The 27,982-nt window shown below is 42.1% G+C and overlaps 1 protein-coding gene across 1 annotated transcript; it reads left to right on the top strand.

The window, feature by feature from the left end:
* On the top strand, window positions 1-27,905 carry Bmp3 (bone morphogenetic protein 3). Its single transcript, XM_075943156.1, has 3 exons — window positions 1-953; window positions 17,031-17,935; window positions 24,510-27,905. The coding sequence occupies exons 1-3, from the start codon at window positions 644-646 to the stop codon at window positions 24,699-24,701; spliced, it is 1,407 nt and encodes a 468-aa protein (XP_075799271.1). The 5' UTR covers window positions 1-643; the 3' UTR covers window positions 24,702-27,905.
* The last annotated feature ends 77 nt before the right edge of the window (window positions 27,906-27,982 follow it).

Below are 27,982 nucleotides of genomic sequence, written 5' to 3'. Positions count from 1 at the left end.
CTCCCGGCTTCTCTTCTGGAGATAGTTGCATCCCAGCTGCCTTAGGAGTGCGAGGAAGAGGTTAGAGGGAGAAATTGGCCACAAGAGAACTGAACAGAACTGATCAGGGCAAGAAGGAACGAAACCAATTCTCTCTCTCTCTCTCTCTCTCTCTCTCTCTCTCTCTCTCTCTCTCTCTCTCTCTCTCTCTCACACACACACACACACACACACACACACACACACACACACACACAGACTAACTCACTCACACACCACGTCCTCTGAGAACTCAGCTGGCTGCAACCGCGCACACCCCGCCCCAGCGCGCGTCCCAGGCCGGTGGAGCGCAGATCCAGATCCCCAGCGCAGCCGCTTGGCCGGGTGTTCCCGAGCCTCAGGTGGCGCGAGAGGGAGAGCCCGCGCGTGACAACCCTGTTGCCCACGCCGAGACTTTCAGCCCTCCGGTCCTCGAGGGGAGCGGAACCAGCGCGTCTGCCACTCAGAGCCCACCTGCCGGCCCTCGTTGGCCCGCTCCAGCTGTGCCTGGCTCCGGGCGCCAGCTTCACCACTGGAACGCTAAGCGAACTCTGACTCCTTCTCCTGCGCCTCCCGAGTGCCCCAGACGACCCAAAGAAGCGTGGCGCGACAGCGGGAGCTCGCAATGGCCGGGGCGCGTGGGTTACTGTGTCTGTGGCTGGGCTGCTTCTGCCTGAACCTGGCGCAGGGACAGAGACAGAGCCTGCACCTCTCTGAGCCCCGCCGGGCTGGGACAGACGACCGCACGACAGGTGGTGACCCGAGTCCGGACCTGCCGCCGCACGACAAGGTGTCGGAGCATATGCTGTGGCTCTATGACAGATACAGCGGCGGTAGTAGAGTTCAGGACACCCGGACGCCCGGCTCGCAGCCCCTGGGTCCCCAGCCCCTGCGCGGTGGCAACACCGTCCGCAGTTTCCGAGCCGCAGCTGCAGGTGAGTGCGGAGGGGAGGGAGCCCTTCCCGCCCCGGAGAGCAGAGGGCAGTACCTCCCGCCGTGCCACCCCGCTGTCTCCCGGCCCCAGGCTGGGCAGTCCTGAGACCTTTCTGGGTGGCTGCCTTCCGGTCCCCTGCCCTCTCGGAATTCTCCAGCTGCGTTCTAGAAGAGCCCAGTTTGAGCCGGACTGAGACCGGCAAGTGGGAGAAGAGTTGGGACAGTGGCGGAGCTTAGTTAGGGGTGCAGCGTGGGAAGAGGCCAAGGGACAACACCACAGCAGACTTGCCTTCTCCCGGGCACCGAGAGGAGATCTTTCGCTGTTGGTTAAAGTGCTTGGCGGAAATTCCCTCCGACAGGCTTTGGCTGCCTTTATTCTGAAACGGATGCCATTTTATGCCAACCTCGGGCCAGGAGAGAAAAGTGCACTCAGCGGGGCAGTTCCCCAGACCCAGCACTCTTAACTCCACGACCTCTGTGTTACCATATCTGACACTTTCTTCTTGATAGTCCCCTAGTGGCAAACAGACAAACAAAACCAGGTGCGTGAGTGTTTAGATTATTTCTAACCCATCTGGGCAAGTAAGTCTGGCGTGGTCCAAGCTGGAAAGAGTTGGGGATGGGGCTGGGACGAGGCTGCCGGTGGAGAGTAAACATCTTTTAGTACCAGCGACGGAAATCTCGTCTTCCCATTTTTCAACACAAATCATTGACACTGAAATTCATGTCTTAACGCCACCCCCACCCACCCCAAGCCAGCCAGCCCTTGTGCTGCAGTGATCAGTTTACTCCATCAGCTTGAGGGCAACTTTCCTAGACACTCAGTGTTTATATCTGCTTTGAGGTCGCACTAGGGGCTGTGTACACCACCTTCACGATTAAGGAATAGGTGATTGCAAAGTCTGCCTTTCAAGCTTGTGTTAAGAACCAGCAAGAATGTTAAAGGATAGAGACTGTGTCTGGACTGCTCTCTCAATTCTGTCCAAATTACTGGACGGCTCACCCCCTCCCCAACTTAACTAGTTAGGACCCTGGCAAAAAAAAAAAAAGAGGGGGGAGTAATCCATCAAAGAAATCTCTTGCTTGTCACTGGAATTCATGAATTTATTCTGCAACTCAGAGGCATAATGACATCTACAATCTACAATAAATGTGAGTTGTGCTTTAATACAGAGAAGTCTTTCTCTGGAATCTGAGCCAAGTCAGATTTCACTTTCTTCATAGACCCATGGGCAGGACATGTAAAGAGCTGTCCTCTACTGAGGACACAAAAACCCATCTTGCCTGTGCATAGCCTCCTAACCACTTAAAGAGAGGACCCTGACAGCTGACCACAGCAGTGACCCTACTGTTTACATTAATGAACCGTTGAAGGTGGAGCTCAGCAGAAAGAGCCTGTGGGGCTAACAAGGTCTGGAAGAGGGCTGGTGGGTGGGCAAAGCAGGTGGCAATGAGGAAGACATCCAAATCCCTCTGGCTTTGATATTTTTTTATTTTTTTTATTGATTCTTTCCCCAGAGAATAGTTGAGGCATCCAAGTGACAAATTATTTTTGTATCAACAAGTTTTATTTTGAATGTGGATCGCAGTGTTAGAAGGTAAAACTAGAGTTTGTCTCATTCACACACCTAGTGTGGCTACTGATTTTAGACTGAGCAAATCATGGATAAGAACCTAATCACATCTCTGGCTTTCACTCATTCCACCCTTTATAACTGCAATGCCCATTATCAGCCTCACCACAGTGTTAAACCATGAGATGATAAACTCTTCCCCAGGCCAGACACTCCCTTGAAATGATGGATTGCAGCTTGGAACATATACACAAGGCTGTGTGCCCTGATAAGAAAAGGAATCACTTTAGCATCCTACAAACTGTCTTAATGACTTATTCATCAAATGTAGACATGAATGTGTGTGTGTGTGTGTGTGAGAGAGAGAGAGAGAGAGAGAGAGAGAGAGAGAGAGAGAGAGAGAGAGGGAGAGAGAGAGAGAGAGAGAGCTAAAGTACCAGATTACCTCTACTTAGAGACTCCTGGAGAAGTGGTCCATGTTGGACCCCTTCCAGGTTGTTTAGTTGTTCACACAGTGATATGATTTTGCTATAAGACCCTTCTGAATGACGTGAGACATGATTCTGGGAAGGAAAGTGCTAAAGCTGTCATGTGCTGCTCTCCCCAACACACCCTTCACTAGGTGACCTGTGTTGATGTAGGCAAAAGACGCCATCTGTGTTAATAAATTAGATTTGTTTTCCCAGCCCACCATGCTTAAGCTCCACAACAACATATGTTCCTCTCTCTACCTAAGTAAGACGTTACAGACTTTATGGAAGGTCGGGTGTCTATGCTCTGTATATAGAGTGCCTACTAATCTTCCAGGCTCTGCTAGTGCTTACTCAGGCTGAGTTATAGCCTTAGAGAGCCATTTGCTCCTCGGAACCTACCTAATTAGAATTACTTATTGTTCTAAACCTAGAATAACTGGAGTTGAGCTGCTGTGGGCTCCCTCTGATTATTTGCTACTTAAACCATTACTGATGGCAGGTGGTGTAGATCCTAAACACACTTGCTCTAACCCCTTTTCTCCTCTCTCAGCTCCAGGCAGCTGATGTGCCAAAACCAATGGTTGGGTGTCTTGTAAGCTTTTCTTTTGATATGTAAGACTTTATGCAAAGATGGGTTTTATCTTTTCCTTTGTAAAAAGTGATTCACAAAGTTGTGGCTGATAAAGAATTCCAATCTGCTAGAAACACATCATCTGGAGGGAAGACAAAAAGATGTGAGATTAGCTTTTATTTTAATCTGGATTTAAGTGTGTCCTTGGCTACTATCGGCCTACACAGTACTTTACATAAGGTTTTCTCCTGTCCTGATCCTTCACGGTACATAATTTATCTTCCTTATTTCCATAGACACTTGATCTTACTTGTCTTAGTCGTAACTTCTCTAGGAAAAGCAAGAAAGCTGAGTTTTCTTATTAAAAATCTATCACCACTTATGACACACAGCTATAAAAATATCACATTTCAGAGGATGCGTATTACCTTTAAGGAAAGTATACTTGCCTTCATGAATAACATCAGGAAGTATTGAAGTACTGCAGACTCAGGAGTGAATGTTTTGCCTCGATGGAGAAGGATGGGGGATGATTCTTACCTGATCTGAACCAAAACCTTTCAATATCAAGGACTGTGGCTTTGACATATTTCTAAAGTACGATGCTAGCCGATAAGGCTATAGGAAGGTTGATATATGATCCAGGCCTGAATAATCATTACTAGAAACGCACATGAAGAAGCCAGTGCCCTGAAGGATACATGGATCAGTGGGGAAGGCTCATTTTTGCTGGGTTTCATAACAAGAGAATATAATGATGTTATTAAGGCATAGTAATCAAGCTTCCAGGCACCTAGAAACAAGGCTTGAAACTCTAGAGTCCTTGGATTGTATGATGTTTTCATTTAAGGGACAATAGTACATCTGGAGGCGAGGCACTGGGATGCGCAGCTGCTTTGAATTATACACTACTTTGAATACATGATAGCCTCTAATGAAGTTTTACTGTAATAGGCAAGACAGCTTTACAATTCCTGACATTTAAAAATCCATAATACCATGAATTCTTGATTATTCATGCTAGACAGAAAGGAAAAAGAAAATGAATTACATTTTTTTTAAAAAAAATCAAATATAGCTTTTGTAGTGTGGTTACGCACACTCAAAGACCCCAAGAGAGCACAAAGGTCAATGTGAAAAACTCTAAGCAGATAATTCACTCAAGCAGACGATTTACTCAATTTTATAGACTACAACTGCATATATAATAAGGAGCTGAGAGAGCTACATGCATTACCTGAGTCATGGAAGTTCATAAGTGCTTGTTTGATTTCATAAAATATTTTAATTAGATAGAAATGTGAAGGCCAAATTTGCTTTTAAGTCTTTTTGCATTATGAACTTTTCTATTAGAAAGACAGATTGAAGAAAACAGGTCCATTGATGGAAGCATAAATGGTCTTCATAATATATTTGCTGGACGAATTCTCAGCACGCAGATCTAATTTCAAAATTGGTTCTTTCTAGTGGCCTGATCTTATTTTATAAAGGGAAATTTCACAGAAAGTGGTCTCTGGAAGGTACTATATAACTGGGTGCCGAGGTCAAATGAGTTGGAAAGAATGGTCAGTGTGGAACAGGCCCTTTAGTGGGGATGTCCCCTTAAAAGAGCAAGTATTCTCCTTCCTCCTCAAGAGAACCTTCTGAGAATTGTGGCCCTAGGATGTCTAGTTGGAAAAACATGGGTACAAGGGCATCCTAATTTGCCATAAAAGATCTGTAAAACTCAGTGCCCATCTGACTACAGATGAGCTGGGCTCTCTCTTCCCAGCAGCACAGGCTTGGGACACATGATTACACTGTCACCTTAATGACTTAGGTCCATTTGGCATGGTCCTGTCTTCTTGTTTCCAGGTTACAAACTTCTCTCTGTCTAACTGTAGAGCTTCTGTGTCTTTGCATTTTATTTTCTCCCCTTCCGTAGGAGTCATTGTTTTCTTCTCTGTGGTTGATATTTATTGTTTTATGGCAGGCATAATATCTTGAAATAAAAGTCTTATTATTTGTGGAAAAATACAGTAGTGGATATACATATCATATCATTAATATTTGTGCCAGCATACATGCCTTGATGAGAGGAACTCTTACTCAAGGCTTCTCTCAGGTCTTTTATTTATTTCCAGTGCCTGCTGTACTTGAGAGATCTAATAAAGTTATACCTATCAGGAATGCCTGTGACAATAACTGTGCGATTTGACATTCATTGTCTATGACCTAATCAGGTTTCTGTGCTACATTATGGAGAAGAACTTTTATACCCAAATTTTAATAATTTTCCTCAAATTTGCTGATTTTGCAAATTCTGATAATTAGTAACTTCATCATTTTTATTGTAGCAGAAGTAACAGAAAGCTGGAATTCTTACTGTTAAGAATTCTGTCATTAAACAGAATTTGAAAGAGGGAAAGAGAGAGAGAGAGCATATGTGCAGTGTGTGTGTGTGTGTGTTTGTGTGTGTGTGTTATCTGTGTGTGAGAATGCCATGTGTATCTAGGTGTTCTTAAACGCCAGATGAGAGTGTCAAATTCTTTAGAGCTGGATTCTGAGAAGACATCCACCTGTTCTCCAAAGGCTGGCTGGCCATCTCCCTCTCTTTTAATAAACCCATCAGGTCAGAAACACCCTGAGAAAGAAGGACAGGAAATTTTCATCAGCTTCCTTTGAAGCCTCCAGCATAGAAAACCCTAACACACTGAATGAGACAAGAGATAGAATAGCACTCCATAATTTAGAGAGTGTTGATCATGTTGGGATCCTGAGCGCTCGGGGGCCGCTCTAGAGGAGCCATCCTCGGAACTCACAAGTGCACACGTGCCAGGTGAAACACAGAGGAGAGCTCCAGTCCCACAGTTTGTTTGCAAATGTCCAATGTGGGCTGAAGAGTTCTCACAAGATTCTTGGTGTTCTCCATGCTCCACAACATAGAATAACCAATTTCAAGGATTCTATTAAGAAACGTTGTAACCCCGCTTTGCTCAGCCACCAAGGACAAGGCAGAACTAATCACCTGTTGAAAATAGGGTTGGAATAGCACGAACTGTGCCGTAAGATGAGTTCTGTGTCAACGCCATCCTGTAGTACCCTGGGATACAAAAACACATCTTATTTCCAACATTTGAGATGTGTTTATGTTTTATTTGAAGCCAGAGGGGAAACGTTTTTGAAAAATATTAAAGATACTCATGTTTCTAAACTTGTATTATTTCTTTACATTGACTTTTTCAATTGAGTTTCACTTTTTGTTCTGTGAGATAGGCTCGTTTGGTTTAACCAGTTTCATATGTGAGAAACGAAGCCCAGCCATGTTAGATGAACTAGCAGTATGCTGAAGATTAGAATTTAAATCTTACTTGTATGTTTAGCCAACAGAAAAATGAAACTTCTAGCTCCTCCCCCCTTTTTCTATATTAAAATCATTTAGCTTGCTGGGTATGGGGACATGTGCCTTTAATTCTAGCACTCAGGAGGAAGAGGCAGGCAGATCTCTGAGTTCGAGATCAGCTTGGTCTACAAGACAAGTTCTAGGGCAGCAAAGGCTGCACAGAGAAGCCCTGTGTCAAAAAAACAAAAGCAAACAAACAAGGAAAACAAAATCATAATAATTTAGCACAACCAATCTCTGAGTCCAGCAGCTAGACTCAGTTCAGTCTCCACATTAACACAAGGGATGAGGCTGAAAGTTGCTGTGAAAGGAAAATACACAGTGTGCCACACCCTAGCTGCTTAAAGTAAGAGGGATGGACACAAAGAAAATCTTGAAATTCTAAATTACTGGCTGCAGTTAGTACGTAAAGGATTTTGCCAGGATTTTACTTAGTAAACTAATAAGAAGTAGCTGAGGCTAGTTATACAGTGAGAGAACTGTGCCCAGGCCCTTTAAGTGATAGCATTCCCAGTGTAGGGAAGGCACTGTGGCTATTGAGTGGTGGTGAGGCTACTGTTGTTGGGAGGAGGAGCACCTTAAAACTAGATAGGTTGCAAAAGAATTCAGCTAACTCAGGATGCTTCTTCCACTCATGCCCGACATGATGCTATTTTCAATAAATGAAAAAGAAATCTATGCCTTTAAAAACAACCATCTTTTGCCCTTGTAGAGCATTCAAAGTGATGTATCAAAATTGTGCGCCTTTCTCTCATCTGTGCAGAGGGTTTTCAACACAATTTGTTCAATTGAGAGAGACGAGACCTAGGGTTTCCCTTCTTAGCCTTTGGAAGGCAGAATTTCTCTCCCTTTGCCCTGACAATTTGGGGGACCCGCCGCAGTTTGTCATATGGTTTGAATTCAACAAACATCTCAGTTGAATTGGATATGTTGTATAAGTTGTGAGTCTAGAAAAGAGAGTACCAAAGCCATCAACCAAGAACACTATCTTGGCTTTAAATAAATTGGCGTTAATAATTTCTAGGGCAGTATTTTATCATTAGCAAGTAAAATAACTGTATTCTACTTCATGAAATAACTGTTTTAATAATTCTCATTTTCATAGCCCAAGAAGGGAATTGCAGAGGTCCCTCATACTCAAGAATGGTTCCTCCAGCTTTGGGGAATTTGAAGTTACTTGACATATTTTTCGCCTTGGCGTTAAGTAGGAAACACTCTTGAACTTGGTAAAGGTATCAGCTGTTGATTTAACAAATCAAACAAATGGTCTTCAGTCGATAGGTGATCTGGACTGTCAAAGTAATCAAGGGGCATTCAAAGAGTCCCAGGAGCTGTCTGCCCCCTGGGAGTTCACAGTCCAGGAATGCCCTTGGGTGGAGGTTCTGTGCCCATAGTTAGTGAACGTGTTTCTAGTCTAGAAAAATATACATTAGCTCATCTTTTGCTGCTGTTTTGCTCTGGACACAGTGAATGGCTGTTTTGGGATCACGCAAGACCTGATCATTTGACTGAGACTTCAAACAATACAAAAAGCCATGACTTGTGCTCAGCTTCAGAGCCTCTGTCTGAAAGAAGAAGGCAACCTGGGGCAGAGCCAGCTGACCCACCAGGAATGGCTGGTCAGCTAGTGACTTCTGGGTACCTTCATCCCCCACCCCCCACTGGACCTTTCTAGAAACTCAACTTCCTCTGGAGGAAGAAATGGGGAGTGGGTGGGGAAACATGTACTTAATTACATATTTTCAGTATGGTAGAAATACTTTCCCTGCTTCCTAGGGATTTAACTAGCCATCAAGATTTCACTTGCTTAAAAATCGGACTTTCCAGGGAAAGCTTCCCATTGAATCTGCTAATTCCCTTTGAAAACTTTCTGCGTGGGTCCGCGTGAAGGCGCACTGCCTCTTTTGTGCCTGCCCCACCGTCTCAGCTAGTACAAAGGGTAGGTGACAAATGGAGACCAAAATGGTTCTAAGACCCCTAAGCTGCAGCCTGATCACAAGCCCCCAAATTGGACTCCACTCCCTAAGCTCAAGTCTTGGTTTTGTTTTTCAGATAAAATCAGGAACACATCTTCCACCTTTATTTAGTGATTAGAAAGATTAATACAGGCAAAAGGCAACCCGAGTTCCCCTCCAAACAGTTGCTAACTTGCCAGCGAATTTCTGTGTCCTTTCATTTTATAATAAGTGAACAAAGCTGGTATATTCATTTTACAGAACAAAATAAAGGAAGACACTTCTTGAATACAGCTGAAGGGTCAGGGAAACACAGTACAAAGCAGAGCCCTGTCACCAAGGAGTTCACAGTGTTTTGAAGGAGGCATCATGCAAAGAAGTAATCACAGAGGCAGAGGCCTAGCCAAGGAGTGGGTTGTCAGCACAAACTGACCTCTTGGCCAGTGCTGTTGCTTTCAAGGAAAAAAAAAATCTCCCCGGGGAGAGACTAGCTTAGTGGGATAGCTTGTCTAGCTTGCTCAAGACCCTTCTGTCTCCAACACAGAAACAGACCTTCCAAACCACCCTCCAGTTCTCAGATATGGAGAATATCTCAAAAAAGTCAGGACACAAGGTTGCGTGTGCTTGGTAACGCTGCCCCAAGTGCTGTAGATGGAGTGCCTGAACAGAAAGTTTTTGTGCAAAGTGGCCACCAAACAGTATGAAAATAGCGCCACCTATTGGTAGCTGTATTTTCTCATTTAAAAAAAAGCCACCTCTTTTCTGCTTTGAGAAAAGCTAGAAACAAACCTGTTGTGTTTTTTTGCTGTATTTTGCAAGGTTCCTAAGAAGTTTCTGGTTCCCGAACACCTTCTGTTACATTGTGGTGACACTCCTGTAGTGCCATTGACTTACGGCTGCCTTCCTGTGAGTCCCTTACATGTTTCTCTGTGAAGCTGGAGTCATGACTTATATGACCCTGCCTCCAGCCCCCATTCAGCTATGACTTTTAGAGTTCGGTCTCACCTACGGCACTGAAAGACACATCATGATTGTGATCTGAAGCCTCTCACATATTCAAACGCAATTCTTGAGGCTGGACAGATGGCTCAAAGACTAAACGTGCATACTGCTCTTTGGGTAGGATAGGCGAGGCGTTTGCTTCCTAGCACTGGCCTCACAACCACCTGTATTTATAGGTCCAAAAAGACCTGAAGCCTCTCAAAGAGTGTGGTTATCACTCCTCACCAAAGAAGCGTGTCTCTCCATCAAGTGGAGACCACTATAGAACCACAACCAGACACAATGCAGAGAGCAGGGGGCTTGTGGAGACTCCATTCCCAGGGGATTCTTCTGTAGATCAGCTTCTGCATCTGCTGCTCAGGGAGCATTGTGGGAAAGGAGGAAGAAAACTCAAAGGGACCAGAATGCCAGGAAGTCTTCTATGAGACTGGAGCAATTCGAAGCAGGCTGCACAAACACGATCTAATAACAACAGTAGCTAACACTGAAGGGGGAACATCTCACAGGGTCCACCCCTAGACAAAGAGCTGTAGGCAGCTAATGACTGCTGAGAGAGGCTTAACCTCTACCAAGGATGAGCCTCTTTATTGGTTAACTTATACAATTAGCCCTGAAACCACATACATAGAAACAACAACATGAACTCAGTAGGTTATATTTATATATTTGTAAGGTATGTGTGTAATGTGTGTGTGTGTGCATGTATGTGTGTGGTGTGGTGTGTGGTATGTGGGTGTATGTGTGTGTGTATGTGTGTGTGATCATAATCAAAGAAAAAGTCTATCAATTTGAGAGCTTGGGGTCTGTACTATGCTGTTTTGAGATTTCCTCTGTCAAAGAAATTAATCCAAAATTCTTCACTTTAGCTTCAGGCAGACTTTTTATAAAAGGCCCAAAAGCATCCATATTCTTTATCAAAATATTACAAGATCAGTTTCTAGGCCACATACTAACATTCTTTTCCTCTGAAACCTCTTGATCTCTACAGTTCAGATCATTTTCAGCTCCACTGCCTTCCATGCTCCTACTGGTATGTCCCATTAAATAGGGCTTAAACCATCCCACTGCTTCCCTAACCCACAGTACCAACGTCCATATTACTCCAAACAAAATTATGGTCAGGCCTATCATAGCAGTACCTCAGTTCCTGGTCCCAACGTCTACCTTATTTAGGGTTTCTATTGCTGTGATGAGACACCATAATTATAGCAAATCTTGTAAAGGAAAACATTTAATTTAGGTGGCAGCTTACAATGTCAGAGGTTTAGTCCATCATCGTCATGGCAGGGAGCATGGCTGCAGGCAGGCAGACATGGTGCTGGAGATGGAGCAGCTACATGTTGATATGCAGGCAACAGGAAGTAGACTGAGTATCACACTGAGTGAAGCTTGAGCAAATGAGACCTCAAAGCTGGCCCCCTCCGTGACACACTTCATCCAAAAAGACCACACCTCCTAATAATGCCCCTCCCTTTGGGGGTCATTTTCTTTCAAACCACCACAGTTACTATTGCTGTGATGAAACACCATGAGAAAAGCAACTTGGGGAGGAAAGGGTTTATTCAGTTTACGTTTCCACAGCACTGTTCATCATCAAGGAACTCAGGATAGGAACTGAAACAGGGCAGGAACCTGGAGGCAGAAGCTAAAGCAGAGGCCATGGATGGTTACTGTTTACTGGCTTGTTTCACATACCCTGCTTAGTCTGCTTTACTATGGAATTCAGGACCACCAGCCCACAGATGGCACCACCCACAGAAGTGTTACCATCACCTCCTCCATCAATCACTAATTAGGAAAATCCCCTCCAGGGTCACATGCAATCCAGTTTTGTGGAGACTTTTTTTTATATTATTTATTTATTTATTTATTTATTTATTTATTTTTGGTTTTTTTGAGACAGAGTTTCTCTGTGGCTTTGGAGCCTGTCCTGGAACTAGCTCTGTAGACCAGGCTGGTCTCGAACTCACAGAGATCCACCTGCCTCTGCCTCCCTAGTGCTAGGATTAAAGGCGTGCACCAAAGGTTCCTTCCTCTGGGATAACTCTAGCTTGTGTAAAGTGGACATAAAACTGTCCAGCACGAGAGGACATGAGAAGAGTTAGAAGGGGGGGGACACTGAAGTGGTTAGAGGAAGGAAGGGAAAACAGGGAAGTGATGTGATATATTTTAATTTGTGTCCGGCAGAATATCTAGCAGACTCTTTTGTGTAGCAGGAACCCCGAAGGACCATCTCCCATTTAGGCAAGCTCAGCAGCCATTTCTCTGTGGGTCCTGCATGTCCACTTAAGCAGTCCAGGCAATAGTAGTTTCTTGCCCAAATGGCTAGCAAACTCTGTAAGGAGCCTCTTCGATGCTCATCTTCCTCTTGAAGTAACTGGTGCTTCCAGAAGCAGACATGTCTCACTGTCATGAAAAGTCTTAAGTTCTTAAACATTTTAAATGCCATATTCTGAAGGTCTCTGAAAGATTTGAAGAATATTTATCTAACTGAAATACATCTCTATACATTTAAAAAATCTAAATAACATGACTACAAGCTTGACTATTATAGATGATTATCTATTAACCTATATTTCTTAATTATACATTACATTTTTAAATGAACTACACAATCACAACATCTTAATCAAGATTGGCCTTAAATTTAATCAATAAACCAAGATCTATACCAATGCAAATTATTCATATCTATATCATATCTCCCTTTAAATGTAAATAAACATTTATAGACAATATTTGAGAATATGGGCAAATTTCTCCATACTGCTTCCTGTGATTGTTGGGCATAGTAATTTTGGGGGGTGTTCACAGTGGCCTTCGGTGGGTGGAGGGGTTCTTGTTCCATCAAACCACACCAGTCTGGAAGCAATTCACAGGTTCTCATCCTCTGTGGAAACAAGAGAAGAACCTCTTTTCCAAAACAACATGTCCTCAGACCCAAATTTGGAAGTCATGATGCTTTATACTATACATGCTGGTTTAGCTTAGCAGCCCATACAATGAAATGTCTCTTTGTACTTAGCTTATTCACAGTCAAAAAAAATGAAAATAACACAATAATATACATAATCCAGACTCTCTGTGAATTTCCCATTTTTACCTGGCTTATTTTTCTTTATTCCTTTTAATCTATGACTATCTATACTCTGTCTCTTTAAAGACTTTACCCTTTTTTTAAAGTACTAACTTTATCTTATGACTCTCTATACTCTTTTTCTTCTCTCTTTCAAGTTTATGTACATTTATCCAACACCATGACTCATCTGGATTTGTCTCAATTAGACAATACCATCCCAAACAGTGAGGTTCTTGTTAGCTAATGGTTAATGGGTCAATGTGTGTTTTGATGGAATTCTTTCAATGAATTCTTATAATAATTTTATAGTTGATACTACTAAGTGTACTTTATAGATGAAGGAACCAGCAGTTTTGGAGTTTAGCTATTGTCTATAGTATGTATGAGTCTTGGCCATAGGGCTTTTACTGCGAAATAAGGCACTGGGCTGAAATCGGAGAGCTAGGATGAGAAGGCAATATGAGAGAATTCTGAGAGTTAATTTACATTGAAGATTGGATCTTAGGAGGAGGCTAAGTGATCGCAGGGTACAATGCAAGGAGAAATGTGCTTGAAAGAAAGACATATTTAGATGGAATGAGATAGAATGTGGAGGAAAGAGACAAGGTAAGTTTACCAAGTGAGACAGTGGCACCCCATCCTTTGGTGTTCATCAATTCCCTGCCAGTGTACTTGTGAGGAACCTTTCATTGCCATGTACTTGAAATGGGCAGCCTTCTCCTCCTTGCATTCTAAATGCCTCTCAGCTATGTGAAGTTTCGGTAAAAGTATATGTTGCGGTGACTGGGCTGAATTAAGGGCAGAGCCCCTGAACAGCCCTGATGCCATGGCTTTGTTATAAAGGTCTGTAAGATATTATCCCAGTGTCATGGATTATACAAATGTGCACAAATGGCAGTTTCCTCCTTTTGCTTCACACAATGTTAGAAATGAGTAAAATATGTTTCCCATTGCTTTTCCCCCATGCTTGGGGACTTGATGAACTCATTTTAAGTTTCCACATCTTTATAAAAATGTTTTGTTTTTTACTGAAACGTGGTTTTGATCAGGAACATAATTTCACGATTACGTGTGTGTTTCTGAAATAAGTATGTATATGGAACAAGTGCATAGAGGCAATCTCTCTGGGATAAACCCCAGGGTCTGGATTCTTCGGACCTCACCTCAGCCTAGCTAAAACTCAGTGGATATAATTCTGAGAGAACTGCTTTCTGCCTTCGCTGACCCGCTTCCTGCTCTCTCTATTGTTAATTGCTCAATTAGTACAATGACTTAACAGCTGCAGTCATTTTACTTGATCTCTGTACGTTTAGATTTCGAATTTATGGAACACCAAACTTCAGAAAAGCTGAACAGCAACGCTGTGTTTTTACATTTTTTAAAGGTGTGGCTCATTTGTTGAGACACAGTATCCAAATGCTAAGCTCTTACCCAGTCTTGCTTGGTAAAGCAGGTAGAAAGAGTCATAATTCCTAGAACAATGTCAGTCCAGGCTTGGATCAGAACAGCAATTTATATTTATATTTAAGAAACAGTAGAACTTTCATGAACATTATACATATATTGATTCTGAAGACAGAGGGGATAGACATTGTAGCCAAAGATTAGCTTGGTGGCTTCCAACAAAGTAGATGTGGCTCCTCACACAAAAATTCTGATGGGAAAGTAGTAGTGGTAAGATAGGCAAGGAATTTAATCAGTCTGGCAATAACAGAAAGACAGCAGAGATGAGTTCGACACCTCAACTCATCTTCAGAGAATTGGTGGGAGCGCCAGGTTTATATACAGGAATAGATGGGGCAGGATGCAAAGGGTAGGTCTAGGTAAGCAATCCTGGACCAATTATGGTCTGACTGCTCTTTGTCTCCGTTCTGTCTCTTCAAGTGACTCTGGATGAGTCCTTATCACTTGAAGAGACAACATGGTCCCCAGGATGATTTTTTTCTAGTAGTGGTATAGGGACAGCTCCAGCTTCCATGGTGATGCAATCATGCCCTTTTAGTAATAACTCCATAATAAAGTCAACTTGCCTGTAAAGCTTCACAGTTCCTGGAATTCAAAGTGGCTGTTTACTGGAGATCTGGAAGCCCCTTTTGGAGGAGGGGTTCAGAATAGGGCACTGACAGAGTCACCTGTGAAGTACCTTAGTTGTTCTTATTGTTATGCTTTCATACTTGAGGGAGACAAGGCTAGGTACATTTTGGGGCTTCATCTTTTTGCACCACCAGATTTTAGGCAGATAATCCTTCAGCCAGTTACAAGTCTGGTCCAATTAGGCAGGAATCTACTCCAGAATAGAGAGATATGAAATGAATGCAAAGATGCTAGGCTTTCACGCTGCTTTTAGCAGTCTTGTGACCCGATGGGAGTCCACGTTCTTTATCTAAGGCAGTTTGGATAATGCAAAGTATTACAAAGTGTCTTTTGTAATAGTCTTATATTTATATAACTCTGGACAAACTAATGAATGAGAACATTAGTTTGTCCAGAGTTATAAAGCTAATAAATCCAGGTCAAATTATAGACCCTCTGCTTGCACCAGAAGGATGCAGTGGGGAGGTACAGGGTTTGTAGACACCTGTCTGGTATTCTCCAGAGCTCACACATCACCTGCTACCATACACAAACTAAGTGCTATAATTTCTGCACATTTATGAAGCTTCAGCTGAGGGCAAACTAGCAAAGCTGACTGAACTTGGCCGTGGTCTTCTTCTAAAACTCACTCCTGTCAGTTGAGTGTTTTCCCTAACAGAGACCCTCAATAACGAGAGGCTGAACAATTTTTCAGTGTTGTTTTCCTTCTTAAAAAGTTCTTTCTTTTGAGACTATAATATAATTACATCATTTATCCCTTCCCTGTCCTCCCTCCTGACACTCCCATATACCCCTCCTTGCTCTTTTTCATGAAAGCAAAATTCACTATGAAATTAACTATTTTAAAGTGAGCGGATGATAAAGGGGCAGTGATGTTGTCAGGTGCCACACTATTGCAAAGTCCAACTTGTTCTGAAATACTCCCGTCAACTGGAAGTAAAACCTCAGAATTGTTACGGAGTTTCTTCTCATTCCCAGCTACCTCTAACCCCCAACAAACCCCTCTGCTCCTATCTTTGGATTTAACTAGTTTAGATCGTTTAATGCAAATAAAATTAAATAGAAAGTGAACTTTTATATGTGGCTTCTCTGTTCTTGCATAACTTCTCAAGCGTCATTCTTGTTCTAACACAGTAACAGCGTTCTGTCTTATATAGACACTGTAAGTTGTCTGTCTGTCCATCGGCTGAAGACTATATGGGCCGTTACCACCTTTGGCTACTGTGAATGTACTTAATTCAGTGTCTGTCTTCAGTGTCTGAGGAATTTGCTTTATCGTATGTTAATTTCCTGGTTAGGTTTTTGAGGGAATGCCAAAGTGTTTTCCATAGCAGCTGAATTAATGTATACCTACCCTAATAATGAGGAGTTCCAGGTTCTTCCAGTTCTGGTATCTGAGGCTTTCGATTGTTGCCTGTGATACCCACACTGTTTCAGGAGGTGCCATATCATTGAGACTTTGGTTTTATTTCCCTAGTGACTAATGATTTTCAACATGTTTTCATGTCTTACCAGGAACTTGTCTATCTTCCTTGGAGATGTATCTACTCACGTCCTTTGTATTTGTTGAATTAAAGCTGTCCCTTGTGTGTTGCTTTCTGGCTACTAAAGTTTTAGATACACGGATAGGTGATGTTTTATCGAATTCTGTAGATAATCTTTTCGTTTTCTCAGTACATTTTAACTTGATAAAGTCAATTTTATTTAGAACTTTTATTTATTGATGTGTTTTTTCTTTTTACTGAATTCATATGGTGGCATATTCATGAGACCATTACCTAACTCTAAAATCATGAGGATTTATCCCCATGTTTGCTTCTTACAAGAATTTTAGAGCTTTAGCTGTTGTATTTAGTGCACTGATTTATTTTGAGTTGAATTTTGAATAGTGTAGACAACAGTAGTAGTTCCTATTTACTTCAGTTTCTCTCTTTGTTTTTCTTCCCTAGGAACTCTTGAAAGAAAGGGGCTGCACACCTTTAATCTGACTTCTCTGACCAAGTCTGAAAATGTTTTGTCAGCCACACTGTATTTCTGTATTGGAGAATTAGTGAACATCAGCTCGAGCTGTCCGGTATCCCAAGGATGTTCCCATCATGCGCAGAGACAACACATGCAGATAGATCTCTCTGCGTGGATCCTCAAACCCAACCAAAGCCAGCTCTTGGGTCACCTGTCAGTAGATGTGCCCAAACCTTATCGAGACAGCATGACTTGGCTGTCGAAAGACATCACCCACCTCCTAAGAAAGGCCAAGCAGAACGAGGAGTTCCTCATAGGGTTTAACATTACTTCCAGAGCTCATGAGCAGCCCAAGCGCATGCTACTTTCCCCGGAGCCTTACATCTTAGTGTATGCCAACGATGCCGCCATTTCTGAGCCAGAAAGTGTGGTATCTAGCTTACAGAGACACAGAGATTTCCCCGAAGGAACTGTGCCCAAACTGGACAGCCACATCAGAGCTGCCCTCTCCGTTGAAAGGAGGAAGAAGCGTTCTACTGGAATCCTGTTGCCTCTCCAGAACAATGAGCTACCTGGGGCAGAGTATCAATACAAGGAGGATGGCGTGTGGGAGCAGAGAAAGCCTTATAAGACCCTTCAGACTCAGCCCGCTGAAAAGAGTAAGAACAAAAAGAAACAGAGAAAAGGACCTCATCAGAAAGGCCAGACACTGCAGTTTGATGAACAGACCCTGAAGAAGGCAAGACGAAAGCAATGGATCGAACCTCGAAATTGTGCCAGGAGGTACCTCAAAGTGGACTTTGCTGATATTGGCTGGAGTGAATGGATTATCTCCCCCAAGTCATTTGATGCTTATTATTGCTCTGGAGCCTGCCAGTTCCCCATGCCAAAGGTAGCCACTGTCATTTACTTTGTGCTCGCTTTGTTTTCGCATGGGTAGAGGAGCAGGCTGAGTGTGTTTTCATTTAAGAAACTCTATTTGGAACCTTATTTATAACATTCTAAAGTATAGCATAATGGGCAATGTGGTTATGCTTGGGTTTTCTTTGATGATTGTTAAAAGTAATATGAGGTATGAAGGCTATGAAAACCATATGTGGAAAATATGCATTTTTGTTTCTAAACATGGTGCATATCCAGCCATGTGGTCACTAATGAATATACACCTGTCCTCAGTGAGCAAGCCCCAGATGGCAAAAGCTGATCTCTGAGTGGTATTTAAGGGATGTATGAATATCGTGGAAGCAATAGAAGAAATAAAGGGTCTACTGCCCTGCTGTGGGTCATTTTTGGATAAACATTTTCTCATGAGGTGAAATGTCCCCATGCAGGTCAAGATTTGGGTTTGGCTAGGTCAACTGGCCTAACACCCAACAGATGTATGTTTCATTGCTAAACTGCGAGAGAGAGAGAGAGAGAGAGAGAGAGAGAGAGAGAGAGAGAGAGAGAGAGAGAGAGAGAAGAAAAGCAGAACGTGATGACAGTGACCTCCCCCAAGGCCCATCTTACCCTGCCGAAATTACCTTTGTTTATTCCAAAAGCATTAGAGACTGCATTTAATCATATAAGGTTGTTTTTGTAAGTCTTTCCAACTCCAATGTCTGTCTTTCCACGCAAGTCCAAATGGCAGGTCTCTCTGCACTGGAGTATAAATAGTACACTCTATAGTAATATTAGCCACACCCTCGGGATCAGGTTTGGCTTATTACTCCTCTTCCAGTCTCAGCTTACAACAGCTCCAATCTCTACACTTAAAGGTGACTAAAAGGCAGAGTTCAGAAGAGGAACCACAGTGGGCTTTTAGTAAAACCTGAGACCATTTTTGCTGTTCTCTAAAAATAGAGAAAAATGTTCCTTTTCTTCTTAGTCTGCAATTTCAGTTTATGGGTCTTTATATCGCTACTTTATGTTTTAATGCTGTGGTCACTGATTGACATATACAGAGAAAGGGCTGAAGACACAAAACCAGGTCAGGCTCAGGACCAGTGACCTATCCAAAATCCTGTTTTCCTTGTTAGTTATTTTGGAAAGATGAGTTTTGTACATTTCCTACGAAGTTGTCATTCCAGAGGAGGTTTGTAACTTTCTATTTTTAGAATACAACCTGAAGTCAGGGTTATGAATTCGGGGCTGTATCAAGAGCCTTATCTTACTTACTTCAAGATTCTTAAGAACCTTCAGTGCTCAGGCAAAATGTGCTCAGCTGGGGAGACATTCGGAATCCTGGGTGCAGCAAAGATGGCGAATGTTAAAAGCAGAGAGGTGTCCTATTTCAGGGTGTGGCTTGCATTGTGACCTTGAGATATGGGAATGTAATCCAAAACCGACTTTCATATCAGAGTGACGGACTTTAGGTAGGCCTTTAGGGTTTGTCCAAGCAACCTCTTTTATTCCCAGTTGTTGTAGTTTCTTCTGGGTAACTTGGAAAAAATTTTCTTCTCTTCCTTCATCATGCCAATGAATGTTCAGGCTCAAAACAACATCTGAACACAGATGCCCAATCCCTTCGCTTTTCATCCCCAAACTCCGGAGAGCTCAGGTTCCACCTTTCTACAGTTTCTCCCCACGTGGGACTCTAACTTCATTCTCTTTCTTTTCACTGTCTGTAAACCCAGTCTTTTCAGAAGGGCTTTTGGAGAAAACTGAAGAGAATCATAGTTTGAAAGCTCCCATGGGCTATGTTAATAACTACAGAGATAAATTTAGGGAGAAGCATCTGTATACTTCAACTGTTATACGCGGACATACTTGTTCACTGATGCTGCTGCTTCACAAACACTTTTTGGCAACAGCAGACTTGATAGTTTCTCTGGGCTTGGATTTTGGTTCCACCACTATGCAACAAGGGCCTTTTAATGAGTCAGTAAAAATTTCTACATGTTATTTTTTTGCTTTGAAACAGTGAAAGTAGAGGATAATAAAAATAACAGGACCTGCACAACAAACAGGGCGAGGAAATGAAATCACAGAGCAATGGACGTGGAGTTGTGGGTACTCCATAACCATTACTCTCCATGCCATTGAGGAGACTGAGTGGAACAGAAGAGGCATCTAAAAAAACACTGTGTAGGGAGAGCAAGCACGCAAAGGAAAGCCACCAGGCAAGACAGGTTTTGTAAATGTTTTCAGTCCTTTTTCAAACATCGCAAAACTGAAAATAGGATTCTCCCTCTGGGTTCAAAAGCCCTGAGCTCTTCCAAGGAGGTTCTTTCAGGGGGAGAACGGATGAGGAGAGGATCTGTGGCAGTAACTGGACTCATCATAATATTTGTTGAAACTTGGAAGGACATCAGAGCTCCAGGGACACATAGCAGGGATCCATGTAGAGGGCTTTTCTCCGAGGTTGCCATTCTCTTTTGCCAAGTCAAGAGCAGACGTTTAGCCTTGTGCAGACTGCTTGACTTTCAGCATGTGCTAGGGCTTCCCTTTAAGCTCTCGTGACTTTGTATCTTCCAGTCAGTGCTTTAACAAAGGAGGATGGGAAGTATGAGGTACAAGAAAGAGGTAGTTAATAGGCACTGCTGTTAGCACAGTGTCTGATGTGGCATCCAGAATGAGATATTTAAATAAAAATACAGTTTGACCAGCAGAGGAAAATGAAGGTCTCTCCTCAGATCAGCATAGCACATGTGGGCTGACTGAAGTGCCAAAGAACTTTCAGACTTCAGATATATATTTTGCCTCTGAGGAAAGTTCTCCCAGGCCAGACTCCTCTGTTGGGCCTCCTGTTTTTGGCCTCCTGGGTGAAAGCCCGGCCTATATGGCGGGGCCCTTCGTCTGCAAAAGTTGACAACCTGCTCTGTAATTCGGAACAGCTGTGTTCTGCCTTTCCCAAATTCCAGGCTTTGCCCTTTCACTGATTCCAATTAGATAGTTTCTGGGCCATCACACCCATGTGGGCTGGACTGGAAGAGCGTGGAGCAAAACCTCATGGCCCAGGTCAGGAATGAAGGTTCTTAGCGGCTGACATACTCTCCCTTCCAGTGCATCTGTAATCAAATGTAACCAGAGGACGTCATCCACGGCTTGGTGGGGCAAGCCTGGCCACTCGAGGTGTCATCCACAGACACAACAATTTGGGTTAGTTTTTTTTTCTTTTTTCTTTTTCTGATTTCTGGCTCTTGCAGCCAGCCTGTTCTCCCAGAGAGAGACTCTTGGAATGAAGCCATCTGATGAAAACTACCCAGATAGCCAGAGCCAAGTGCTGTGCCTCTGCCTCCCTCACCACCTCGGCAGCAATGGAAAACAGAAATTTCAAATGAAAATGATTGAGCCATTGTTCCTGACAGAGATCCAAGAACCCAACAAGGATTAGAGGAATGAAGTTATTTCTGCAAGGAATTGTGAAAAGGCTAGGAAGAGCAAAGATACAGAGTTAGGCAACAAATAATTGAAATACTTTGAACTGAGTCTTCCATATAAAGAGATTCGCATTTAATTGATTCAAAATGATAGAGTATTAAAGATGCCTCTAGATCTTCCCGTTCTAATCTCAGCCATGAAGACGAACACTATAAACTCGAAATCTCGACAAAACTCAGCAAAATGGCACCTGAATTGATGTGGAAGGTGGAGGCGGTCGTAGGAGAGTGATGGGCACAGGGCGGGGCACAGATTTGCACTTGTGATTGGCACCAGCCCCAAGCTCAGAAGAGAGGACTTGAGAAACATGATCCTAGCTTGAAAACAAGACTTCTTACTGGCACAAACTTCACACCAAGCAAATGACAGCATGGATTATTTGTGCATGATGTGACCGTTCCTGGTAACGGTAGCCCCAGCAGAGGATTCCATAGCTAGGCAAAGGGGATACTCCCTAGTCATCTGAGAAGCCCCTGATACAAACACCACCCCAGAATCAAGGGCTGGGGCCTGATTCCGGTGGGCCCACTGGAGACTACTCGTGTACTCAGTTTCTGAACGCATCAGTTCTGACTTGGATTTAAAAAAAAAAAAAGACAGGAATTTTCCTTAGGAAACACCCACGAATATTTTCCATATCTACACCAAGTCACTTGCACAGAATCTTTTATTTTTGTTGATAGGAGTCATTTCTCATAAGTGGATAAAACGGAGGGTGTATGATTTCCTCTAAGTATTTCAGCCTTTTAACAACATTGCTCCGACGTCTAGATGTACACTCTAGGAGCTGGGGGAGTCAAGGCATAGCTGGACTAATTGTTCAAGTACTCACCTAATTAAGGCTCTCCACACTACATGACATCTAGGCATCAAACATTAAACACAGAGAATAATATCAGAAAACCTGATTTTTCCTGCCTCCCAGGCTTTACAGCAAGCTGTTTGAAAGGCCGAGTCTTCCACATAGCTTTCAGTCAATGATAGAAAAAGTGGATTGTGGCAAGAGTTCCTTGTGAAGATCGTTAATGGCAATACTGCAGCCTGCAGTGGCTGTTCACTACCGTGTTACATTAATGGTAGCTCATGTAAACCTCACAGACTTGGGGAGGTCTTTTGCTTCTGTTTGTAAATATTAATTATATAGACCTCTGGGAATCATTGTGGCCTTTTGTATACACTTGCATGCTCTTTTGAGCCGTATATTTTTTCTAATAATTTTCATTCAGTAAACACATTTTAATAGAGAGCAAACACTATGTAAAGTACCAGTACAGGGACTTCTTAAAACTTAAGGTGAGACTACCCTGTTCTGTGATCAATTAGAGCTGATTACATTCAATTACCACTCAACTAATTAAAACTATTTTAAATATGCACTTCCAGTCAGTAGGAAGCAAGAGTAAAACAGTGCTGTATTTATTAACAGTAGATACTTTACATTTTTTTCACAAAAATTAAAGTGTGGAGTATGGATTCTTCTTGTTGAAATTAAAAGACGGAATGATTCAGCTAGCATTTCCCTTTCTCTGCCCGCACACTTTGTTTAACTTGTTTGAATTTCTCTGCTCGTATGTCAACTTTCTGCATTACCTCTCCGTTGGCCTGGGTGCATCCTTGACCTTCTAACTTGTCCCGATTGTCCACTCTGGTGTTGTTTATTGATTGAGAATTAGGGTCCCAATTCACGGATCTAAAAGTCTCTGAGGATCTAAAAGTCTCTGAGGCAGAAAGAAGTGAGAGTTTTAGTTGAAATGATATTGTCCATCTTTGAGGAATTATCCTCCTTTGTTTGGCTGTTGTTTCTTTGTTCATTGTTACTTTTGCTTTCGGTGTGGTTTCTGCTTTGTTTTGCTATAGAGTCTCCTGTAACCCTGAAGTGAGCTTCAATGACCCGTGTTATTGAGGCTGGCCTCGAACTCCTTCCCTTTCTGCCTTCAATAGTCAGGACTGCAAGTAAGCACCGCCACGCTCAGCTCTGTCAGTCTGCTTGCTTGTTGCATTTGCGTTTTTGAGGGGCAGCTGGGGACTCACACCTTACACATAGTAGGCAAATGTTCTGTTGAACCACAACTTGAGTTCTCAAATTTCTGTTTATAAATCTGTTTTTTTTTAAAAAAAAAAAAGTAATTTCATCTACCTAAGGAAAAAAGAATACTAGGAGAGATGATGTGTTGCCAGGCATTGTGGAATCCTGACCACTCAGAGCTTCAGACTGTGGCTCTTTGCAACACTTCTAGGTAGAGTTGAGCTGTATGTAGCAGCTTCCTACGTGAAATGCATTTTGTTTTCTCAGTGAAGAGATTTAACCAAAGTTTTCCTGATTGAACTCCTAACACCTGTGTGAAAACTTTAGACCCCATAGTTTATTCCCAGAGGACATGGCCCACCTTAGACCACCAAGCCACCCTTTTTAAGTTGCCCATGGAGCAACAGTGACCCCCAGTGGTCAATGGTATGATCTTGTCCACCCTAATCTGTAGCCTGAACTGAATAATTGTGTTATACGAATGGAATAGTAAGTAACCAAGCAGAGACTAACCCTTTGGGCAACTACAAAACAAATAAATAAATAAGTAGCCTTCTATCCCACTCTGTTTTGTTTTAATAATGGTGAATAAATTTCACTCTAGAGTTGATGATGATTATCTCTGTTGGTGTGTTTATTAGAGTTCTTCAAAGGTTCATAGGGGGTCAGGGACAATTTTTTTGTCATTGTAATTAAAAACATGGAGGATACATTAATTGGATGGTTCAGGGCTGAGTTGTTTCTAATTAAATGATTCCTGCTAACAGAACCAAGTTCGGAGTTTCAGTCTACTGTTTACCAGCTGTTTGACTTCAGACATGTCATTTAACTCTCTGAGTCTCTGCAAAAATGTAACCAATTTGTTGTGAAGATTAAAGGCACCACCTACACAACTCCTGGAGCGTAGCAGGCACTGTTTAGATGCTACATCCTTGGAGGTAGAGGAGTTTGGGCTGAGGATTCAATGATGTAGACTTTTTTTAGAACTGTTCAAACAAGTCCTTTTTCTTTTTTAAATGTAATGAGGTCTGGGGAAAAACAGTTTCACCTAACATGTTGCTCTTATTTCTCTTTCCAGTCTTTGAAGCCATCAAATCATGCGACCATTCAGAGTATAGTGAGAGCAGTGGGGGTCGTCTCTGGAATTCCCGAGCCTTGCTGTGTGCCCGAAAAGATGTCCTCGCTCAGCATCTTGTTCTTTGATGAAAACAAGAATGTAGTGCTGAAGGTCTACCCTAACATGACAGTGGACTCCTGTGCCTGCAGATAACCCGGCAGAGAAGGAAGTCAAAGGCTCCATACAGTCACTGGTTGGGTTTTTGGACCATTTCTTTCTTCTTTCCTTTCTTTTTCACTCTATTTGTTTTTGCACTGCCAATGCGTTTTGTCCCAAAACATGTTTTATTGCAGAAAAAGAATGATCAAATAGATGGAAAATTTCCACCAAGCAAAACTGAACTTTATTTTCTTCTGAATGTAACTAAAAGTAAGATTTTGGTAAATGCAGGCATCTATTTCTCTTTTTTTTTTAATCACATAAGAAAAGCTATTACTCAAACTGACTTTAGGAGTGTTACAGACCCTGTTGACTTACTTTTGCATTGGGATTTAAAACTAGGTGGGAAATAACAGCAATAACTTACCATTTGTCTCTACTCATCTAACGACTAAAAAGATGTAGATAGGAATCTTGAGGTTTTTTATTAGTTTTCTTGCCTTAGATTCATGAGCAACCCAGTCTGCTATACACCCAGCTGGCTTTGATGTTCACGTAAAGAATTTCTGAGATTTGTTTACCTTTGCTTTTTCTCCACAATCATGGTGTGTGTTGAGTTAGCATATGCTGAGGGCTAGTGTGTGTATACACGTGCCAGGTGCCTGTACTTTTGTTAAAACCTTTTTCCTTTTGTGGTTCTGAAGCTCCATCTTCATGGGATTCCTTTTCTTTTTCAATATCATATTCTGATGAGCACCATCCACTAGTGATTGCCATGATTCAAGAGCATATGCCAAGAGCAATGCTTGATCCAGCCATCTGAGGGGATGTTTTCATTCCACTGCGTTCCAGAAAAAGAGAATCAGGAATTCCATTTTTGAAAACCCAGATGTAGCTCTCCTGTACCTCCAAAGAAAAAAACCATTTTCATATGCTCTAAGCTAATTTCGGAAGTACTTCCTGAAGTTATCGGTTCTCTGGTTCTTTTGCTATTATCCTCTTCCTTTGTGTGCTGCTGTCCACAGACATTGAGGCTTAAACTCCGTCAGAAATGACCACGTGGATGACTATCATGTTCCCCACTTATTTCTAGGCTCTCCACCACAGAGTCAAGGTATCAGCCTTCATCATGGAACTTACAGTCACTTATATCAAAGTTTGCTAAAAGCTATCGACTAGGAAAGAGAGCCAGTCCAGACCACAGTGTGTTTCCATCTCCAATAGTCAAAAGTGCCTCCTTTTAGAATTGTGGTCCTTGAAAATCGCTTTATAGTCTTTCCCTCAGAAACTGGAAATGTATCTCAGTGGGTAAAAGTGCTTACTCCCCAAGTCATTCCTGGGGCCAACATGGTGGAAGGAGAGGAAGGGCTCCCACAAGTTATCTTCTAACCTGTGCACATGCGTGCGCGCGCGCGCGCACACACACACACACACACACACACACACACACACACAATGTTAACATTTAAAAGATCTTGTGACTGTTTTTACCTGAAGGACAGAGTAAATTCAGGTAGTGTGTGGCTGGCGGTTGTCTCTTAGATCAGTCTTACATGATGATTAGAAATAAGAAAGTCACTTCACAGTGTATATGAGATCAGAAGCCATGAGGCTTTATCCCATTTCTGCCTTTAGCTGTCTAGAGAGCTCAGCCGTTATTAAAGGCTGAGAGTTTGCTTTCTAAGATGAGCTGTCTCACACACAGTCTTTCATGGGTGACATTTTAATTAATAAAACTTTATTTAAATGGAATACATAAAAAGTGCCTATTCGCAATGTGTTAGGCACAAGTTTCCATACGGTGCCAATGTAAGATTTTGAGATCTGGGATTGATGGGAAAAGCATTACATTTTTAAAAGCTGTTTCCTAGATTAAACCTGCTTGGCCATCTCTATTTCCCTCTCTTTCCCTTCTCAACCTCACTCTTCCTCCTGTCTTTCCTTTCAAACACTGCTCTAGCCATTCTTCCAGACACACACACACACACACCACAAAAAGATACACAGAAAGACAGAGGCAAAGACAGATACACACGGGGAGAGACATTTGAAAATAAAATAATTATTTTTTATTAAACAAAAAGTCTACAAAATCCACAAAAATACCACTGGGTTAGTTTTATGTTGAGCATATTTACTCCTAGATGCAGAACCTGCCCTGCAGTGTGGTTAACATACCCAGCAACACTCCACTGGAGAATGCTAATTTTTCATCTGCAGGTGGGTATCAGTTTCAGAAAGCTTCTTGATTAGGGGTGGGAGCCTGTGTCTGCCTCCCCACTTAGAGCTAGGATCCCATCTGGCTTGAATCTGTGCATTCTTTTCCTGATAACTGTTTTCTGGAATTCCAGTTAAGGGATTACCCATATCCATGCAGTATTTCAAGAATTCTTCATTGTAACCTGTGTAAATAATATATAATTTACAGAATCTAATGCTGTAGAAGGAAACTGGATATTGAATGCCTTAGATCTCAGGATTGCAGTATTCCAGATTAAATTTTACACTCACCTAGCTATGTATTAACTGATGATCATTTATTCATTAATATAATGTTTTACTATTTCTGTATAAAAGTCTTATAACCCATTTAATATTTTATAGACAATTGTAAGTAATACTATCATCAGTCTGACTTATACAATGTTTTCTTTAACTACATTATCCAGTTAATCTTGAAGCTTTAAATTTTCTCTGTGCTACCAAGTAACAAATGTCTGAACATGTTGAATCAAGGTTGGGTTAGAGAATAGCTATGCATACCTGATCTATAAGGATGAGTGAGCAACTAAGTAAGAAATCTTGGGTAAGTCTGATTTCTCAGTATTTTAATTTAGCTTATAAGGGATAAAATGATCCCCCTTTTTCTAAAAACAAAATTATCCCTTCAACTTTTCACACTAATTTCTGTAAATGTTTAAGTTGAAAATCTAATGCCTGTACAGTCAGTGGCAATTTAAATATATATTATATGTATATGGAAAAAGTTTAAAGATGCTTTTAATTTATTTAATGACTGTTGCGTTTCTATATTGGTAATGATTTTCTTCCTTACAAGGTGAGAAAACATATTTTTTTTTTTACTATAGTTCCTAGATGGGACATGCCATTTGGTTCTTTAGTCAAGTCCATGTCAAGGATGTCTCCATGTAACTGTGAAGGGAACTTCACTACTGATGTATTAAGCTTTGCTGAACTTGTATCATTCTCCTCCAGTAACGAAGTACTTTCATTCTATATTACAAAAATAAAAACAGCTTAATTCAACGTTTTCCCATACTATTCTCTTTCCTGGGGACGATCCTGCTTCAGAAACATTTCTCACTGGGCCACAT

Source organism: Microtus pennsylvanicus, chromosome 12, assembly GCF_037038515.1.
Source record: "Microtus pennsylvanicus isolate mMicPen1 chromosome 12, mMicPen1.hap1, whole genome shotgun sequence".
In the NCBI taxonomy this organism is placed as follows: domain Eukaryota; kingdom Metazoa; phylum Chordata; class Mammalia; order Rodentia; family Cricetidae; genus Microtus; species Microtus pennsylvanicus.
This window is presented reverse-complemented; position numbering and strand designations above follow the sequence as displayed.

Coding starts and splice junctions, on each gene's coding strand:
- Bmp3 (XM_075943156.1), top strand. CDS start 644: ATGGCCGGGGCGCGTGGGTTACTGTGTCTGTGGCTGGGCTGCTTCTGC. Junction 954..17,030: donor TTTCCGAGCCGCAGCTGCAG/GTGAGTGCGGAG, acceptor TTTCTTCCCTAG/GAACTCTTGAAAGAAAGGGG. Junction 17,936..24,509: donor GCCAGTTCCCCATGCCAAAG/GTAGCCACTGTC, acceptor TTCTCTTTCCAG/TCTTTGAAGCCATCAAATCA.